Below are 21,980 nucleotides of genomic sequence, written 5' to 3' on the forward strand. Positions count from 1 at the left end.
CAAAAAAGTATATAATCCATCACACACGGGATGAGGGTGATGGGACACAGTTCCATTATATGTCAGCATTTGCCCAGGGCTCAGAGTGCCCACCTCATCCTGCATAGCATCTCCCAGGGATGGAAAAACTCTTTTGCTGGGAGGTGAAGGCTTGCTGCCAACTTCACTGTTCTTTGAATAAATGCTCCCTTGGTTCAGCTGCACGCGGGACGACTAAAGGAACTGCAAGGGGTTTTCTCCGGAGCTGTGAAGAAAGAAAACAACAACAGCAAAGGGAAGCAGCGAGTGTGCCGTGCTGGAGGTCACACCTGCCAAGACAGCATCCTGTCCTGCCTTCTCCAGCGTGTCCATCCATCCGTCTGTCTGGCTGCCAAGCGCAGTGATCACATGCATCCCGCCTGCCCCCTCCCTCCCTCCCAGCCCTGTCCCGCTGCGCTGCACGGCTCCTGCAAACTCGCCCCAAGCAGAGGAACTTTCTGCAGACAGGCTTCTTCATCCCCCCTCTGCTTCCCCTCCTGCCAAATAAAGTCTGGGGGCTTTGCTTAAACTCTAAAAACTGATGATTGCCCTTAGGAAGAGAAGCTCATGCTCCTCTCAGCTGTTCCCCGCTCTCTGTGCCCTCGGGCTGGCCGTGCTGGGGGGTCTGTCCTGGGCTGTCCCCATGGACGAACAGGATTATTATCTGCAAGAGATTAGCAACAGGGATCACTATTACTCCTTTCCATACCCTGGTGAAGAGTATTTTTCTTTCACGGAGCAACCCGGAGAGGAAGGAACTATCCGTGCTTCAGAGCCAGAGGAACACCCAGGGTTCAAACCGAGCAGGAAAGAGTTAAAACCGAAGAAAAGCAGCAAAAAAGGAAAAGCCGTTCTTGAACCTCCACCAGGTAACTTTTCACCTCCTCCTCCAGAGCTCGGAGGCTCTGAATCTCACACTGACTGTGACTCTTAACATTAATGAATATCCCGCTAATGGCAGTCTTGGTACTAATAACAATAATATGCTTGTGGTGGTGATGCTGGCAATGCACTGTGTTTAATATCCTGCTGAACAGCTCTACAGAACTTTTACAGGCTTTTTAATCCCTTCCTTGTCAAGGGAAGACTTTTCGAATTGCTAACATTAATTATTTTGCACTCTAGATAGGATGGTTTTCCTTCTTAATTGCACTTGACAGCTGGATTGTTGTGAGAGCTGCAGTTCTATGAGTAAATGAGGAGGGACAGATTCTGCAGCATGGGCTGTCAGTAAATGCTGACACCTCGCTCTGTCCCCAGTTTCTTGAATATAAGAGAAGTTCCTGAGCTGATTTTGTTTACAGTTTTGACTTTCTTTGAGCTTTTGCTTTAAAGCCCTCCAGAGGAAGATATGTAGACATAGATTTTGTCTGAAATAGACCGAGTCACGGAAGCTCAATGTTGTTATCAGCCTGTAAAGCAGAGAAATTAAGCGACAACTAAAATTCCTTATTAAAAACAGACCACCTGCAATTTCCTTTGCGTTTTCTGCATGTGATTGGCTGAAAATATGCAAACATTATTAAAATGTGTAGGAGCTGGGTCAGCTGTTACCAGCCAGTCATTCCCATTAACAGCTAGCTGCACCACCAAATCTCACTTGCTAAGAACTGAGCTCCCCTTTACTTCAGGAAGAAACTTTTCATGGCAACAGCCAGAGCACAGGGCATAAAGTTGGTAGCTCAGAGGCACTGCTGCATGCAGAGCAGCAAAACAGAGAGGCAAGAATTGCATAGGGATGTTAGCTTTTCCTTGTTGTATCCAGCCAATAGAATATACAGAATTTTCAATTGAAGGTTAACGTGGATAGAAATCAATTAGTTTTTGATTCACAAAGACTTAACAATAATAAATAGTGATAAGGAAATATTATTTGTGAAATCTCAAAGCTGTTTGTGGGGCAGCCAGAGATCACAGATGAGAGCAGAACAAGCGCCTTTACTGGGGAATGGAGACATGAGACATCTATGCCGTTGGCTCCATCATAGCCTAGCTGCTTTTTGGTCTCAAATACTGCTTATTTTCTATCTAACCTGGGGAACAGTGGATTTTTAAGCCCTTAGATATCAGGATTGCTCTTCCTCAGTATTCTGCAGTTTAGCTCTGCTTTTGCCTTTCCTGTTGGCTTTTTCCCAATTTCCCTGGCACTTTAACTACTCCAGAAAACGCAGTGGCAGCAATGAGGATGGCTTGTAATCTCTGAGGGCAGTTTTCATTCATCAGCACAAACAGGCATCCACCTTGCTGAGCACCTTGCAGGTGCAGAGAAGCAGCAGCTGTACCAATATCACCCTCCTTCATTGTGCATCACTCTTCCTTTCCCAACCTGATTTGTTTAATGCGCTGTAGATAAAGCAGCACAAAATTCCAAGTCTATCCACTTGGAGAGCAAACTGAGGTCTTACAGGCATTCTGAATATGGTCACTTCCTAACAAGATGGAATCATATTCTTTTTATATACAGGAAATGATGGAATAAGAAAATTTAAACAAACCTTCCATAAACCCTCAGCGAATACACCCTGTTGTGCACTGACCACTGGATTCATGCTGGATTAATCTCTTATTATCCGCTTTTTGCTTTCCACCCTACCTGACTCTGAGTTCAGGGAGATGTTATTTCCATGTTCAGCCCAATGTGCTGAATTCAGCCTCCTCCTCTATCTCAGCATAGATGGGCAAAAGGCCAAGTATGGAAGAAACTCATGATGTGCCACCAAATTGCTGGGATCAGCTCAGTTGCTGCTGCTGCCACAGCAGCCGTGTGCTCTTTTTCACACAGCTCCCACCTACAGGAAGATGTTTTAGAGCCTGTGAGCTTTTGCATAGGTGCCACATACAACAGGTCCCCTCCACCAAACTTTTGCTCCAGCACACGGAGCCTTGACACCAACTCAACAAGTTGGTTGTTAGACCTGCTGCAGTATAGTGAAATGCAATGCATTTCCTCAGGAGCAGCTGAGCTATTTTAACTGAAATAGCCCTAGTAAAACCTATTCAGACACTCAGCAAAGAGTACGGCTACCGTTTGTTGAAGAAGCAAGTAACTGAAGACAAGAGTCATATTCAAAAGGAAGTTTCAGGCAACTTTATCCGAAGAGAGTAATAAAAATTCTGGCTGCAGTATCAGAATTCTTTCCTTTTCCCTCTCCCAAAGACAAGCAAGGACACCACACAGCAGTCTGGCATGGGCAAAGAGTAGATATACAGGTCCAGGCAGTGCAGGGACACCAAAGCCCCATGCCATGTCATTGGGTATCTGTTGGAAGTGAATACGTGTACATCTGGAACCATGCAGAAGGGACTAAATAAGAAAACCTGCCTGTAATTTCTCACATTCAGCCCTTGAGAAAGACAAACAGAAATATTTATGGTGATAACCAAACAGCCATGAACAGCAGCTACAAGTCTGGCTGTGTGAATATGTGTACATGTTGTATATATGCGTATACATCCACATGTTTATACATGTATCCAGAACTGGAATTAATTTATTGGACATGCAATAAACACAAAAAATCTGCTTTTTGTGAGGCTCACTGGGAGCTGGGGCATGTGGAATTAATTATTTGTAACAAACAATAGGCTGGCTTGGAGCTGGGATGAAGGAGGCGGAGGGCTGGGGACGTGTGATCTGCCCTTTGGCTGAGCAGCTGGTACTGATCAGCCCAGGCTTGGAATCAAAGCTGAAATCAAACCTAGCAGGCTGAAGGACGCAGCTCATAGCAGATAACACAGGCTCAGCTTATTTCAGCTAATTATTAAGAGTGTGAGAATGCAAACATTTCAATCTGTGAAATGTTATGGTGGGAAGAATTCTATGGATGTCAGTGGGGTTGCAATGTCTGTGTTTTGTTTTTGTTTTTAAAATATAGTTAAGAACCAATATTTGCAAAATACGTGATTCAGATAAAGTAACACCAGCCTGCTTTCTTGCCCTGTAGATGACTCATAAATGAAATGGTACTAGGTCATCCCTGGAAGGTAAGCAGTTGGATTGACAGGTTTCTGTATATACATATTTCAGTTTTCTAATTCCACCTTTGCTTTTTTAGGCCTCCATCCAAAGCCCATTCAAATCAGTGGAAAGAGTCTCATTAACATTAGTGTTTTTCTTTTATGAGTTTTTCAATAGAATTTAATAAATGCCATCTCAGCCACCACCTGGGTGGTAAATCCCCACCAACTCTGTCTGCCCATGGGCCAAAATTTAACCTCAGAGAGGTTTATGGGGCTGAGGTGCCCGTGAACACAGCTTATAAATGTTTAAATGCTGCATATTGCTCAGTTCCCACTCTCACTCCTATTGTGCTTGAATTTGCCACAGTTATCTCTGTAATTATATATTCCTTTATACTTTTGTTGCTTTTCAGCATAGCTATGAAATGATTTTAGAAAGACAATGCTAAAGACATCCTATTCCATATATCTGTTCAAGTCTAAGATTATACCATGCTTTCCAAAATACCATCCACAGACCTTTCTTTGAGACCATCTATCGGGCTCACAGAAAGTGGAGAACATGGGGATGTACCAAACACTGGCAAAAATTCTTCCTAGGAAACAAATTTGACTTAGACAATTATACTTGTGCTGGTGATTCGTCTTCTGTCTGTAGCACAATTCTGATTGCTACTGGAAAATAAAGGAGTGGTTTTCATTTGTATGGCAGAGCTCAGAATGGTTTTTAGTGAACTTTTTCACATTCCACAGGTCTTCTATTGCCTGATTTCTGGGCAATCCAAAATACGTCACAATTTCCTTCCCTGTCTGTTTCTTTCGCCAAGTTTGTTGAAACTCTTCAGATACATCACTCTTCACTTCCCTCATATTTGTTTATTTTTGTGTAATATTGGCACACACTCAACAACGTCTTTTTGTTGTTGTTGTTGTTAGATTTGTTTCTGTATATCTTGCATGGGTCAAGATCTAGTGGAACCACGTATCAATTTTCAGCATCTGACATAAGACAGCCCATAACCCCAGCAGACAGAGCTGGGAATAAAAAGCTCTCTTTCATCATCATGAAAAGCAGGAGGATGAGCCTGGGGAAATCTGCTTTCTGTCAGGCTTTATGAGGCACGTGGACAAAAGGAAGTTTTAATCCAGTCTGAAAGGAGGTCAAGGAGACATGCTTCCTCCCAAGCAAAAAGCTGCGCAAAGGCAGGTTTTGACCAGATAGGTGCTGAAAGCTGCTGCCTTCATTGGCATGTCCTATCAGAGGCAGTAAGTTAAGAATGCTGGGGGGAAATTGCTGCTCAGCTGGTGTCTGTGGAGGCATTAGAGACGAAAGGCAAAGAGAAGATAGCATGGCCAATGTCATGAGATACTGTATGAGATATGTCATGAGATATTGAAATGCAAAGTCACAGCTTGAAGCAGTGATTGAGCACCTGGTGGAAGGCAGGGCCAACCCAGGGCAGCTCAGGTGCATGAAATGCAGCTGAGTGACCAGAAGGGCAGAAGCCAGGAACCACCCCTTTCCAGACCTCATTCAAGGGTTGGCAGTGGAGGTGAGGGAATCTTGCTGGAGCTCCCTGCATACTGGAGGCCTTCTGAAGGTAGCAGATTTTTTCCTTTATTTTTGTGCCTACGGCTTTTATATTTGAACAAATTCTTGCTTGCTGTAGGCTGGGACCTTGCTGCTCTGCTGTCATTGCTGAGCTTTCCATTCTTTTTCTGGTATGAGGTGAGAAATGCTTAAGGAGAGTTCAGCAAGTGAATGAAAAGCTGAAACAAGGATGTCAACTGTGGAGAACTGGAAAGGTATTAGAATCACGGAATAATTAAGGTTGGAGAAAATCTCTAGGATCACCAAGTCTAACCCTACCATGCCCAGAGACCGGTTCCCTCAGTGCTATAACTTTATAACTTAAACATCTCCAGAAACAATGACTCCATCACCTCCCTGTGCAGCCTGCTGATAGATACAGAATGGGGACAGATATCTGAGGGGACTGTGGAGTGAAGTACTTGATTAGATTGTGGTCTTATAGATAGTTAAAATGTGGGCTTGTCTGCTCTGAAGTAGAGATGAGAGTGAAAGATATGGAATGGATAACTGAAAATACATAAGCAAAGGTTTCTAGGGTACTGGTTTCCAGCTAGAATAGAAGGAAATATAGAAGGAAGAGGTGCTTGTACTTGCCAAAATTTTGGTGTTGGGGAGGGATTAGCTAGAAATGAGACTGAATGGGAAAAGGGGAGATTTAAAATGGGTAGCATGCTTCCAGGCTTAAAGGAAATCTAGGAGCAAGAGTGCCATTAAAGTCAGTTTTCTGAAGGCGCTTGTTGAACTTTGTTGGCAAGCTGAAGGTGGAGTAATGTCTCAGAGATGCAGCAAGGAAGAAGTCATTAGAAATGTTGGCAAGATGCATTTTAGTGGAATGCTAGAGCTGAAAGCCAGGCAGCAGGAGGCTGGCCGGGGTCTGGGAGAGAGCAATGACAGCAACGGCTTTAGGCAATGTAGTAGAGAGGGGATGAGAGGAGAGAGATGAGGCAGCAGCCAGAATACAGCAGAGATAAGGGTTGGGACAGGGTAGAGGCTTTGGTGTTAGGGAACAGAAGGAGGTGGTAAGAGTTGTCAGAGGTCATGACTGCATCCAGGGGCTGATATGTGAGTGAAGGCTATTCCATGGTAGGTGACTTATACAGAAACCAGGAATGCTATCGGTGTTGCTGCTATCTAACCCACTGGTATCTTTTGTCTTCAGCCTCATAGCTAGTTCCCATTTCTGTGTGGTCCAGAGAAAGTAAAGCACTCCTGTGACTTTAAAACTTCTGTAATGTAACTTTAAAACTTCTGCTCAAAATTCTTCGACTAGCAAGATCTTAGAATGAATTTATAGGACCTAGATTCTCTTTGGAATATTTCCCATAGATTTTAATATAACATGTGTCATATCCTAATTGCCAGATGTGACAAGCAAAGCTGAAAACATCTGGCTTTTAATGAGTTTTTTCATCTATCAACTTCTATTTTCTCCTCCAGAAACACATAGAAAACATAACAGAACCATTCTGTTTAAGAGCCCATCCTTTAAAGAACGTTACAACAAAAGAGGACAAAGATGACTAAGAATGAATAATGAGCGGGGCCTTCAAAATTGGCCAAAACTTTCTGATTAACCACTGCTCCAATGAATAATATAACATGAGAAAAAATGTAGAATAAATACATTTGATTATGCTAGAGAAAACCATTTTCTATGATAATTCTCCCAGCAAGCTTCTCTGAATTGAAACTAATTTTTAAGGTGAAAAAATAGCTCTTTAGAAGAAGGATGATTTCACTGAATAGATTTTAATAATATGAACCTGAGCCTAGACCTGCTCCTGAAATGCCAAAGTTTTATGAGTTACTTGTTATTTAAGCTCATTCTTGTTGTTTTTCATGTTATTCTCTGCTCATTGAGCTGGTTAGAGGGGTCACTCTAAAGGTGCACGATTGAATCTCAATTATTTTTTGGTTTTGGCAGGAAGGCTTCCGTCAGCTAGGTGGACTTAGAAACTATCAAAAAGATGAAGTAGTGGTATTTGAAGGTATGGTGCAGAAGTCATTTATTGAATTTTTATAATCTGAGCCTTTTCCTCCTGGAGTTTGAGCCTCACCCAATTCCTCATCTGCACAAGAAATGGACTCCTGCAAGTGGACTCCTGAAGTCACTGTGTAGGAACAGAGTTGAAATGTGACTGACATATTCACACAGAATAGCTGCTTTTTTTTTTTGTGATTACATTAATATGATAATGCAAAGCATGCAATGGATCTGCACCTTCATGAGGTTATGTCTTTTGGTATTGCTTGTTTTATAGCGTGCAGCTCTTTGAAATAAATGTACAAATATATGCCCTTATCGCTCACTTTTGCTTATTCGTGGGAAAAAAAACAAATGAACAACAACAACAACAAATTCTGATGCAGCTGAAATTTTAAAATCAAATGACTACCCACAGAAAACGCTCCCGTAGCCGTTACTCAGCTCAGTCATTTCCCAAGAGAAAACAGAGGAATAGTAATAATCAGTCATCTTAGGTGCAGGCACCTTTTAATTTTTCCACCCCTGGGAGATATCTTAATGGATGGTTTGGTCCTTCTTAATTCAATAAGCCATGAGTTGAAGGGAGTCTGTTTTGGATTTCACTCAAGGTTGGTCATAGCCATCGTATCCGTGCAGTTAGGTCTCTAATGCAGAAGTTAATTCTCTAAAACTTGCCTGAACACACTAACCATGCCATGACAAGTAGAAAGGAAACAACAGGACACTCTGGGTGGTTGCTGTGTGTTGGAAGAGAGGAGCAAGGCATCTTATTCTCTGTGCAGTCAACAGGCAGTGCTAAATCAATTTGACAGGTGTAAAAGGAAAAGCGTTTCTCTTTTTTACCCATAGCTAAAGATGGCAACAACAAAAAAAAAGGTGAGAAAAAACAAGAAGGAGATAGAAAAGATGCCAGATGGTGACTTGGAGAGTCAGTGTGCCTAGGAAGACATCAGAGGAAGTGCGTGAGGATCATTTAAAGCATCTTTACAATACCTGGTATAGTTGATGATCTCTCTGTCTCTGTTTGAGTTAAATTATAAAGCATGTTCTGGAGACCGAGATATCTAACTCTTCTTTTAGATATACAATTATTCCTTTCTATGGGATAACACTGATACTGGGAAGTAAGGATTTGTACCGTGTTATTATTAGCATAAATGGAGACAAGATAAGGTTTTTATTCTTCATTTCCAAACTGTGAAATACATCATTTTTCTTAAACGAAAAGCTTTAGTGTGGCTTTCTGATTCTGGAGTGGTGTTTAAAGGAGCTGTCTTATAAATGGGTATCTGGCTCAATATATTGTAAAATATATCTTACAATAATGTCTTCTAAAAAATTATACAAAATACTGATATTTCTGAGTTGGAGGAGCATGTTTTACATTGAGAAGAATATGAATGACTTAATATTCTGACATATAAGTGAACTGTAAATCCTTATTGCATTGTCTGAGGCTGAGCCTCAGTGCACACACTGGGATTTGATATTGCAGAAGGTCACAACAAAGCTGGCATACTAGACCACAGTGACCTCGAGTAACTATTAATCACAGCTGAAATTGAATATCTGATCATCTCATCCATTATTAGTGAGTACAGATATCAAAATAATTATCAGGTCAGGCTTTCTCACCCTTTATCCCTTTGGCTAGAGAATCATCCCCGTATTCCCCAGCCCTCATTTGGTCCCTTCTGAACTCTATGAAAAGTGCTGCAGAATGGGAGATAATGCTAAGCTTTAGCAGCTTGATATGAACTCAGCAAGCTTACCTGCAAGACATGTATTTGCATCAGGAATGAGAACATTTTAGCCATGTGGGCAATGATCCTCTTCCATTATCTTGTGTGATGGCCATGTTTCAAGCCTGGTATGTTTGACATATATACAATACATTGATATCTTCATACGATGTAAACAGACATGCTCAATTTTGAGTCTTAGTACATAGCTTTTTTTCTTCACATTTCCAAATGTTATCACAAATGTAGTACCTTTCATGACTTTTGTTCTTGTTGGCTCTGCAAGATTGATTCTTCTATCTGGAACCTAAAAGGGAACCTGATAGGAAACCCCAAAAACCCAACTTGACTTTCAGATTTTTCTTTATGAAGAGGTCCAGTAGTTCTGTGGCCTTTGCTGTCACCACATTTGCCTTTTCCCCATTTCCTCATATGAACTCTGGCGAGCAAAACAATCCCCTTCTCGGCCTCATTTCAATGGAAGTTCTGTTGACAAGAGAGTAGAGAGCGAGGCCAAGTAGCTCCTGATTCCAACACGTCTGAGATTTCCTGTAAGCTGCCTGATTGCACTAATCATTGTGGTGTGCTGGGAGACGTGGAGTTTGAAATGAGAGCAACTGAAAACCATCTCTTTCAACCTTTCCCAGAAATATTCCTATGTTTTCTTGTGAGAGACTGTATTTTATGGTGATAGGTTTATGGCTCTGCTTTATTGTCAAGGTGCTCCTAAAACTTCTCTCATATGAAGGGAAAAGTTCAAATTTTCTTTAAAAAGTTATTTCAAATCTGGGTGTGAATGCTCCCTACCTATGCTCTTACTAGTGAGCCTAATGCCCTCTTTGGCTTTCACATAAACTCCTTCTTCCCCAAGATAATTTTCAATGGTGTCAGGAGTTTGTGTTCATGAGTTTGTGTTCATGAACTGAGTTCACCCCTTCTGAAGATTTTCATTGGCCTACAGCAGAAATTTCAGCTTCAGCCAAAAGCCTTTTACATGTGATTGTCTGAAGTAGAACTTAAAGCCCTTGACAATGTGAATTTTATGATTGTTTTTTTTCTATTTGTTTCTTACATACTGAGAAGTTACAAAACACACTTCAGAAACAGAATGAAATTTGCCATCACACACTGGATGGCAAGTACTCCCAAAGGTAGACCCAGTCTTATCCTACCGAGTGCTCAATCCACATCCTCTACATACTTCAAATTTCAAGGTAAAAGTCCACTCAAAACTCTGCTGAAAGTACATCTGGGTTGTGAATGGCCTGCAGGTATGGAATTTCCCAGAGTGAACTTACAGGGCTGATGGGAGGGAAGGATGAATAGCTAGAGGCAGTCATAGCCAGGGCCCTGGATGTATCACAAATGAAGAGAAGATTTCCTTATAGGTATTTGGTCAGATGTGTTACACTTAGGCTCCTCTGTTTTGGATCCCATTGGAGGACTGCAGTCCAGATGTCTTCCAGGCTCCCTTCAGAAGCATCTCACATCTGGCCCAGTTCCTTCACATCAGGTATTCCATCACATAAGTGTAATTGACAAAAAGAGGCTCCCAAAGTCTTATTTCCTTCTTGTGGAGGGACAGAAGATTGAGAAACCATATAGAAATGCAGAGAGCTTTGAGTCTTCTTCTAAAGACCTTTGTATGTGCTTTGTATGTGCTGCTATAGGGAGATACTACAGAGACCCAGAGATGGGTGGGATGCACACAGCTCAAATGGGAGAAATGGGAGTGAGATAAATTCCTTCTGAAATCATAAGGAACAGCATCTGTTCTCTGAGTGATCAAATTCTTCATTTATTTAAAAAGAAAAAAAAAAAAAAAAAAAAACAACTAAATATGAGGGTTAATATACTACAAATCTTTTTTTTTTTTTTTTTTCTTTCTTCCCCGCAAAGTTCTTGCTTGGTACGTTGGATCTGGAAACTCTATAAGAAAAAAAGATGATGTCTGCTTGCAAGCAACAGTTCAAGTCCACAATGAACAAAGAACAAGACTCTCATCCAGCAAATGAAGGCATTCATTGTTATTTTAAGCTATTAAATGAAAAGGAGGGAAAAATTCTTGTGGATCTACTTTCTAAATAGTCCAAATCATGACAAAGGCTAGTAATATGTGGAATGTGAACTGCTGCAGACACATCTGAATTGTTTGACATTGCTAATAATATGCAGAGAGCAAATATATACTTTGTGCTTTTTAATGCTTGGATGCCAGTCAAATGGCAATGACTGAGAGAGTCCATACAGTCTTCTGAGAGGACTAGAATGGGAAACTTTTCAAAATGTAATTAAAATACTAGGATGAAAGTTATGCGGCTAAAATGCCACTGAGATCTTTGAAAGCATGGAGAGAAAATAGCATGCAACTGTTTTCCTGCAAAACTTCCTGATTTCTATTCATTAATTCTGAGCTAATTTTTTTTCCTCCCAATTAACGAGTTGAAAAACAATTTGTTATGCTCATGGAAGCTTGCCTTGAAACTTTCTATTCCACTGCTTTCCAACTGCAGAATTCCCATGCCCACTGAATGCTTCCAGCTCCTGTGGGTGGTTGGGAGGGTGGGCGCTCAATGGCAGTGACTGATTTACTGATAAATCCCAGATCATGGCCTGAACATTTCACATCAGCACATTCAATCTTTGCATTGAAAAGAGTCTGTTGGAAACACTGTGGACTACTGCTGCTATAAGACTTGTGCGAGTAGTGTCTATTAGAGACAAGCAGTATATATTGGGGTTTGTTTGAATGCATTCCAAGGATCCAAAGGATAGTACATCTTTTGGTGTGAGCCTTAAAGAAGAACATATGTATTCACACAAACAATTTTAAACTCATGAAAAACTTGTATTTGATGTCAGTTGAAGACTCTGACACACTCAGCTTTGCATCATGGAGACTTCCTATGTGCCAAAGATTTGGCCTGTGATTAAGTGCCTTTTCTGGACCAGAGGAGTGTTTTTAAACAAAGCAGAGGAGATGTTTAGACAGAATGAATTTTGGGAAACTTTTTGTGGGCTGCTCAAAGCTGAGAGTTCATAGGAAGCTGGAACAAGGTGGAAGGACCTCTGGACACTCAGCCATTTGGATTGGAGAGGTGCCCACTGTTTGAGATGTTTGTCTGAACCTTACTTGAACTATTTCAGCTCCTTTACTTTCTAGCATGGATCTGGAGCTTTGCAAGAGCCTCCCTGCAAAACTTCCCTTTAATCCATTCAGAAAAACGGAGTGCCATGCCTTTCAGCATTTCTGCAGGCAGGAAGACCAGAGGTTTGTAAAAATGTTGAGCCCTCAACATTTCAAAGATATCAACAGAGCTCTTAAGACCACGGAATCCTGGTACTTGGTCTTGAGGCATTTTTTTTCCTTTTTTTCCTTAAAGTTCACTAAGTTGTATATTTCATGGCTAACTTAAGGGCAGACAGAGATGGGGAGATACAATGGATGGCCCATGGTGTGTTTGAACTCTGCTTTCAGGGTGCACCAGCTGGGACATAGGGTGTGCTAAAGGAAGGGAAAAAGCTTTGTTACATGAGTTCCTAAATGTTTTTAGGATTTCCAAGTGTAGCCAAAAGACCTCCATTATTTTGTGTGTGCTCTTTGCAAACTTCTCATCCCATCTCTAAAAGCATTTCCACTATTTAAGACTGTAATTGTATCAACTGTTTCTGCTGTCCTAGTATGGTATTAGAGCTAAGCTTGGGGGGAAAAAAAGAAAAAAGAAAAAATCCACCAGAAAGAATAATTAATTAAACAGCAAACAAGTCAACTGAATTTATTTTTCTCTTCTGCCGTGCTCAGGAAAATACAAACATTCCTTTTTAAGGGCTGGGAAGGAGCACGTGATTTGAAATCAGGTTAATTGTAAGCACATAACTTTCTTCCTAAATCGTTTTCTGAGTAACAGCTCCAGGCACTACGGTGACTCTTAGGCTTTTTGAGGAGAGTTTGCTCTTATTAATTCTTCGTTTATTTCATAAATAGCAGTATCAACAGATGTGACTTTGGGGAAAAAATATGTAAATGTTTAAGCTCCCTGCTAGAGCAGACACACCGTGTCTCCGTAACACCGAGCCTTACTCTGTATAAAAGGTTTTAAAACCAAGTTGGATGGATTTTAGGTATTTCCTGTCACAGGCTCTCTATATAGGTCAAGTATTCAGCCCAGATGTGCAACCTGGAGGAGGGCTGGGCTGCAGCTGAGAGCAGCCTGCATGGGGTGGTGGCTCACAAACAAACCAGTGAGCATTCCCATCACTCCTTGATGGTTCCTCGTGGTGGGCAGCCCCACTGTTGCTGCTGTAGGAAGAGGGGCAGCTCAGTGCAGGGAGATGCTGCATGCACGGTTAGGTGCTGGGGTGGTGATGCTCTGCTGAGATGCTCAGCCCATATCTGGGGATCTTTTTGCCTTGTGCATGGAGGTGTGTTTGCAGCTGTGTGTTTGACAACTTAGAGGGGAAGGGGATTTTAATGCCACTTAAAGGCCACACGTCCTTTGGAAAGACTTAAAACTAGCAAGGATTTGTTTTTCATTCAGCAGAGGAAAAAAGACTCTTAAAAAAAGTGGTCACAGGTATCATTACAGATACAGAATACTTCTACATTCTGTTGGTAAATGTGTATTTTTAGTTCTAATCATGAAAAAAACGAAAGCTGACATTTCAACTCACAGTTAAGATGACTAATGACTGTCTGCTGCCTAGAGGCACTGCTCCTACTGCTCCATGGTGCTGGCACTGAAGCTTGCTGGCTCCCACCAAGAGCTAAGTCAGAGAGCTAAACTGGTAGAAAACAGCCTTCTCTGGAACCCAAAAGTGAATAGCAGAGTGATTCTATCTTCATCACTCATTCACTTGGCTTAGGCCTTGGACTGCTTCATCAAAGGAAGCTAATGCATCTGTTTTGATATCATATTCAGCACATTTTCCATCTTTTTGGAATGTCAAAGAAATGCAGTTTGGTCTATTCTAGAGCTTAAACTCGATTAGAAGTTGAATGGCATTAAGTGAAGATGGAGCAGATGACATTTAAGGAGATTGCTTCCAACTCAAATGATTCTGTGATTCCTTGAAGTACTGCTTACTGGGAGGTGGCACATTTCAGTCTTTCCCTAATTGAGTACTTAAGGATGGAGGCAACAGTAACTATGGCAAGAAGATGTAATGGTTCATTACTGCTATAAAGAACTCTTTTATAATCAGGTTTTTTTTTTCTACTTGATGTCTGTGGGCTGTGTGTGTGTGCTAGGAAGAGAGAAGGTGGTGGGACTAGATGACCTTAGTGGTCTTTTCCAATCTTCCAATTCAATGAGTCTATTGCATGATATCAGTGACAAGATAACACTCATTTCAGTGAAGTGATGTGTTTGTAGAGAATGGAGTTTGTATGAATTTCACTACTGGTATAACTCCAGGTTTGCCTCCAATTAAAGCTTGTAGAACACTTTGTAGATGCATATTTCCAGGAGCCAAAGTTCAGGCAATTTTTTCATCTTATGCATGTTTGAAGAATTTCATGCCTATGCTGTTTGTCTGTACAACTGTGCTCTAGTTATGACTATATATAATTACTGCTTCAGCTTCTGTAGGAGCAGGGAAGAAACTGATTGTATCATAAGACGGTTTTGTACAACTGTTTTATGCAGTAGTACAATTTTTGGTAAAACAGACTCAAGGGGAATCATTAAATTTGTAAATTTTTGCACTTCAGAAGTGTCTTGTTTATTGGGCCACTGAAGTATCTGACGATAGCAGCTATTTTGTCTTGCTTTTTTTTTTTGCTTGTTAATGGTATTCCAAGTCTCAATGTTTATTTTTAATAGCTACAATTATGTTCTTATTGTAGAATCTTTAGTCCTGCAGTATACCTCAGTGATTTGATATTTTAAGCTATTTTTGGCTTGAGCACATTGGATAGATACACATTTTAATGGTTCTTTTAGTCCTATATCCAGCAAGTCTGCAAGCAGTTTGACTGCTTTTTCTCCATTGTTTGTCTAAGTCTGTTTGTTTAGATCTGGGAAGAAAAGAGTGGTTCTCATTTTGATGGCTGTATTCAGTTTTGTGGCTTTAGTTGGAATTACAGAAAGTCTTCATCCTGTGCTTCAGAAAAACAGAGGAGACATTTTAAATGAATAACGCACAAGTCAATGTTACTCAGTGCTTATAATAAAAAGAACTGATAGAACACTTTTTGGTTCTTCAAAGGGATGTTTCTTTCCCAGAGCAACTAAATGCACATATTCCTTTGTACAGAGACTGGAGGCCATGGGTAGCAACGAGGGCGCACCATGTATTACAAGGACCTGGAAGCTTTCCTCAGGCTATGCCCGTGGTGATACTTAACAGCTCAATACAGTAATAGCACTGAACACCACTTGTTATCACAGCAATTCGTTTGTCAGGGCTCTGTAGCTGTGACCCTGTTGAGAACATGCAGCTGTGTGACTCCCACTCTCCTTCCCCGCGTCAGCTCAGTGTAGCTGGTGTTCCCATGGACAAGAAGAGTGGGAATTCTTGTGCAAGCCTTCTTTTTCTCCACCTTTTTCTTCTCCTGTGGATGTACGGGCTTGGCTGCTGCTTCTTATGTTCTTGGGTACTTTCTTCAGTTCTTTACTATGGGAGTGGTGAGGTGCTGGAACAGCAGCCCAGAGAGGCTGTGGATGCCCCATCCATCCCTGGAGGTGTTCAAGGCCAGGTTGGATGGGGCCCTGGGCAGCCTGGGCTGGTATTAGATATGGAGTTTGCTGGCTCTGCATGTGACAAGGGGTTGGAGCTTGATGATCCTTCAATTCCCTTCCAACTCAAGCCATTCTATGATTCCCACCTCCCAGAAGGACCATGGGCAGAAAGATCCAGTTGCAGGAGAAAAACTGGGAAATGTTTCTTGTGTTCAGGCACACCATGCATGGAGGGCAGGGATCCTGTACTGCCCATATCACAAATCATGCCACCTCTTAGGTAGAATGTATGACAGTAGCAGCAGGCAGCTCTGGGGAGGCTACATGGCATCTGGAGTGTAGCTGAGCCTCCTGAGTCTGAAGTCTAGGTCAGAAAACTCCTAGAGAACAGGCTCTCTGGAAATTCCTGCCTCCAGCTGTGCCAGGAATAATAGATACTCTTCCTGTTAATTGTGCTGTTTTGTCACCACGAGAACAATCTGGATGTGTGAGGGAAGAAAACTGTGTAGTAATAAAACAAAGGAGTACTTTTCAAATTCCAAAAAAGTTTGATTTCATGTCAGATACGACCTAAGGATCAAAATAATCCTTAAATTATTCTTTAATTGCCTTGAACTGCTGAGTTTTCCCTGAATTTCAAAGGCAGGAGAGGAAACTCTTCTACTCTTGCATAGTCTGCAGCCTTCTGGCAGATGACTGATTCTTGCATCAGTCAGCATTTAGGTGGCAGGAAGGAAGCTTTCCTTTTCTGCGACTCACAAAAGGTCCGTGAGGCTGAGGACATAGCTTTGGTGGCCTTGGAGACTCTGAAAAAGGGTTGCAATAAAGAAAAGTATCTGATCATCCAAAGTAGCTGAAAGGTATCAGATGGGTGACGTTTGTGGAACCCTCACTGAGGTTCTGCCTTCACCTGGAGCCCATGAAAATGTTCCTCTTGAGCTAAGGAGGCTTTGGCTCAGACTTCATATCAAAGCAGGCTTTTGTGGTTTCCAACTTAAGGTGTTCATTGTTTGTTTTAAATATTCAACAGGAACCATTAGAAGTGCATGCTGCAGCACAGTAATAATTCCAGTCTTCTCCTCTCATACAGCCTCTTACATTTTAAACTCCTGTGCAGTGTATTCTGCTTGTGCTAGAAACATACACAGTTTTGATGCAGCATTAGAGTGCAATTAATGTTGTCTCTAGATGGGAAAATACAGCATCGACTCAATCCTTTGATTGATCTTTGATCTGGGACTATAATTCAGTTTATTTAACTTCTGCCCAGGAGATTTGACATGTTTGCTTTGTTCTTTTGGTGCTCAAGGAATGGGTTTATAACAAAAAGCAAATAAAGGCAAGGTGTGTTTTGCCTGAAGAACCTTTATCTGTCTTTACTTCTTCAGTTAATCTGGCAGACTGAACTCAGGCCAGAAAAGAAACTAGCATGCATTAATATCAATACTTAGTGAACATGGTCAGAAACTGCTCAGACTGAAACCTACAGAGCTGTTTCCAGGGAAAAGCTGGGCCTTACCAAGTATAGAGTGTGACTCATGAACATCTGTGAGAATTTCACACTTCCACGATCACATCTTCAGAACAGCAAAATTCAGCCACCCCATGTCCCCCTACAAATGGCTTCAGACTGTAAATATAATGATTTTTTTTTTAACATGGAGAACCTTTTCCTGTTTAAGTCAGCCCCCATTAAGACTGTCTGTGACAGCCAAACAATCAAAACACACTGTTGGCAGGCAGCAGCTCGGCAGAAATGTTCTCTTACTTGTATTTCACCTTTCAGGTGCATTGCAGTTTTAAAATAGTTTGCATTACTGAGAGCTAAGTCTTATTAGAGACATGGGAACTAGATTGCCAGAGTTTCCTTTAAAAGTTTCCACTACTGGGAGATGAATCATAAACCACACATTCCATAGGAAAAGCTTCACAGAAAGCTAATAGGGCTAGACTTATTAAATAAGCTTCATTAAGAATTTTTGTTAAAAACTAGAAAGGTCTGAAATTGGACAGACTAAAACTGGATCAAAATAGTAAGGATAATATACGTGTTAAAGTTTTCATCCCCCAAAATATATGTGTGTGGGCTTAACTAACCTATTGTAGCAGCTTCATACATTTGCAGCTTCTTCTCTACCTTTGTTTAAGTATTTTATGTAAATGGAACTCAAATTCTGCTTCTACTTTGGGATGACCCAGAAAAAGAAATAGGGAATCGGAAGCTGAAATGACAGCTGCCTTATGACATGTGATTTTGCCATAGGTGCCTGAGCAAACTGTGTCAGAAGGATGAATTTTTAGCCCCCAGAGAATGAGGTCTCTGGAGAAGAGATGTGCCTGTAGCCAAGTTAGACAGGCAAACTCACACATTTGGTTTTTGTTTCAGGTTGGACATGAGGAGACATTTATTCTCAGAGTGCTGATGCAGTGGCACAACTGCCCAAGGAGTGGTGGGATCATCATTCCTGATTCAGGAACCATGGGGATGTGGCACTGAGGGACGTGGGCATGGTGGAGGAGGCTGAAGTTGGGCTTGGGGATCTGAGAGGTCTTTTCCAGCCTTAAAGATGGTGTGGTTCTATGACTCTATGATGAAAGCAGTAGATTGCTATCAGAAATACAACCTGAAGCACATCCTGCTGGCACCACGCTGCTTCCCTCTCAGGCAGTGACAGACCATCTGGTACTGCAGGTGCTTGCTGGTCGCTGTCATGCTCCTGCATGGTGAACTCTGACCATGTGGATGCTGAGATGTGCAATATGGGCTTTTGATTCTTTAAATTGACCATTGTTGTTTCTAGAGATACTTAATTGCCCATTGAGAGAACTTGGGCTGTGCTGTGTTACTGGAAATTGTTCTGGCAGTGTATGTTTGGATGGAAAATGCACAACCTGAAGATATAGGTTACACTGCAAAGGTCAGGAGGTCTTTTTCATAGTAAAAACCTGATCCAACTTCTATGAGAACAGTGGGGGTTCTTCTATTGACTCTGGAGGTGCTGGCTCAAGCCCCTAGTGCAAAGTCATAGATGTCAGCAGCAACAAGAAACTCTGCTGGCTCTAAAGCCATTCTCTGCATAGAGAAATTCTCTGTCAACTTGTCATCAGTGCTGCCTCGTCCTCTTCCTGCCTGTCTTTACAGTGTAACTTCCTTTCTCCCCAAACAAACATTTCAAAATACAAGGAGGTTCTTAGGTATTTTAAAAAGAGAAAGCTCCTGGAGCTAAAACACACTGGAATCATAAGGAATAATCAGTTAGCCAGAGCACATCCTGCCTCTAAACGTCAGGGAGCCTGTCAGACAGCACAGGACTGATATTCCTCCATTTCCAGAGCTGAGAGTGAGGAGTTAGACAAGCTCAGACTGGTGTGGATTGAAAAGGATTAGTGATATGGCTCCTAAAAGTGTAAGTAAAAAAAGAAACGTGCTCCTCTTTTTTTTCTTTTTCATTCCATTTGAAAAAAATGAGCAAGTTCTTAAATTGATGGGAAACATTGTTTAAATACAACAATCATTTGTCTGCTGTGCTTTTTAAAAGATAATAAAGAGTAATTTCCTAAATGCTTTCCCATCAGATACCAGAGCTGCAGAGACAATCTGTGCTCACCCGAACATCTTTATTTGGACCAGCAGAAAATAAAATAAATGAGTGATTTAGGAAATAAAGATGAACAAGAGTGTTCTCCTTGCTCTGTTCTTACACGTATCTTCTATTTACAACATTAATCTACATTTCCAAGGATGACTGCTGATAATTTTATCACAAAGAATAGTTAATCTTGCAGGAGATTAACTATAACTATACTGCAGGTATAAGGACAAGCAAGATGGTTCTGTTGAGGGTGTTGTTGCTTTTCTTTTTTAGCTGAGTTTCAGTGGTAGATGCATCGTTAGGGCATGGCTATCCTGAGGCTGAAACTGCTTTCAGACCTGGTTTAATATCTCTGTACAGAGCCAAGCTGAGATTGGAGCCTGAGGTGGTGCTGGCTGCACCTTCAGCTAGTCCTCCTGGTACAGGCAATACCTGAGTCATACTGGGTCAATTCAGATTGCCAGAAATGAGCTGGGGATTGAAAGTAATTCCTGCATGCTTCAAGGAAGAGGGGATGGCTCGCAATGCCACACTTTGGAAAACAATCATTTTCCATCTAGCTAGCAGAAGCAAAACTGAAAATCATGAACATGGAGATAGTTAGCAAATCTATTTTGAATTGGAACCCCCACTAGATCATTGTTGAGGAGGCAAACATTACATCTGAATCCGTACCCTGCCTCTTTTTAGGCCTTGGAATTAATTAATTTGATCCAGACATCTTGTCAGTGTGTTGTTTTTAAAGTGAATACCCATTCATGGTTGAAAATTGCACATGAAATCATGATTGGATACAGCCCAGAAAGAGAGAAATGCCCACGCCTCAGCCTCTTCCCCAAACCTGCAGGACGAATGCTTGCTTTTCTGCCAGCGAGAAACATAAATATGTTGTTGGATTTTGTTACCACATTTTTATGTACACAGCATTTGGATTAAAATGCTGAATTTCCTGTATTTTCAAATTCCTTTTTTCAACTAGTTAAAGAAATGACAAAATAATTGGGTCATTGCTTGCTGAATCTGTAACATAAAGCTGTTCTGGTTGCTTATGCTTCCCCGTTTCTAAAGCTTCTGCATGTGTTTTCCAAACTAGCATTTAGACAGTCTGTGTGGCAGTTTTCATTGTTACATGGAAAGCTTCTCTAAATTACTTGGAATATATTAATTAATACTTTCAGAAGTGCAGGCTTAGCCATAAAGCACTTTATTTTCCTGTATATTTCCTAAAAATAATTAGGTTGTCTGAGTTACCTCTAGAGGAGTTAAGAAAGCTTGTAAGGGAGGAGGAACCAACACAATAGTGTAGATAAACTGAAATTCACAGTATGACTCTGGATTATTTTTTTTTTCTGTAGTGTAATGGCAACTTCAGGTTGATTGTATGACACTGTAGGGATTAACTTGGACTTCATCTGATGAGCTTTTACTGAGAGCTTTGCAGTCACCATCTCTGTACATTATAGGTCAATGGTTTGGTCCAAGATGCTTCACAGTGTATCTCTGTATTGATGATGGAATTTGTATGTCTGTGAAAAGAATGAATACTTCTGTATTTTTCATATTTCTACATTATTAACAATCAAATGTTGTCATTGCCTCCCCTTCCCCAGACCAAACAGTCCCAGCCTTAAAGCCTAGTTCACTTTCAGAAGCAGTAAGTTAGGTGCTCTCCTATAAATTTTTATGAATAACAGTAAAAAAAAAAAGAATTGCTGGGTATTATTGAATGGTTGTTAAAAATCCTAATCATTTCACTTGATATATTCTAAGCATTGACAACATGAAGATAGGACGCTGCATTGCTAATAATATATTTTCATCAGAAGTATCTGTATTTTGTGTCACCTGCTCTTAGATCCTACTCTGTCGTCACTGACAACTCCCACAAACTGAGCATTTCATAATATTGGCCTGTTGCTCTGATGCCTTTACAGGCAATACAAATAACTAATGCTGAAAAAAATAAAGAGCAGCTAGGTGCGTTTAACAGGGATCCATATGAACAGTGAGATAATATACACCAATACATGCAGGTTTTTTTTTCTCCCCAACATCCTGCAGCTTAAGAAACCCTGCCTGAAATCCACCAGTAATCCCAGAATATGGCAGCGTTACAATGCTAAGAGTATTTTGGTCTGAATAAAACCAACCCAGTTCTTTATACGTACACTGGCACTGCATGTCACATCTGGGAAGGTAGGGGAGCCTCAGCCAGTATATTGCTGGTGGAGCCTGTTAGCTCAGTGGGAAATGCTCTGCTTTTTCATTAATTCCCTTCAGAACCTGCACATTGCTCCCCTAGCCTGTATTAGGCATGGTATAAACATGGAGAAAGTGATGCATGAGTGGTAAGGCAGCTTGCTCTGGGTAGATGCTTTAGCTTTGTGAGGGCGTTCGCAGACTCAA

At 41.2% G+C, this 21,980-nt stretch overlaps 1 protein-coding gene across 1 annotated transcript in view; it reads left to right on the forward strand.

Moving 5' to 3' along the window:
• The first annotated feature begins 414 nt into the window (after window positions 1–414).
• The window catches only part of CPXM2 (carboxypeptidase X, M14 family member 2), a 64,546-nt gene continuing 42,980 nt past the window's right edge, over window positions 415–21,980 (forward strand). Inside the window, exon 1 of the mRNA XM_052676848.1 lies at window positions 415–887. Coding sequence (XP_052532808.1) covers window positions 560–887 — 328 coding nt within the window. The 5' untranslated portion in view covers window positions 415–559. The remainder of the gene's footprint in view (window positions 888–21,980) is intronic.

This window comes from Tympanuchus pallidicinctus, unplaced genomic scaffold (genome assembly GCF_026119805.1).
Source record: "Tympanuchus pallidicinctus isolate F22 unplaced genomic scaffold, pur_lepc_1.0 scaffold16, whole genome shotgun sequence".
Taxonomy (NCBI): domain Eukaryota; kingdom Metazoa; phylum Chordata; class Aves; order Galliformes; family Phasianidae; genus Tympanuchus; species Tympanuchus pallidicinctus.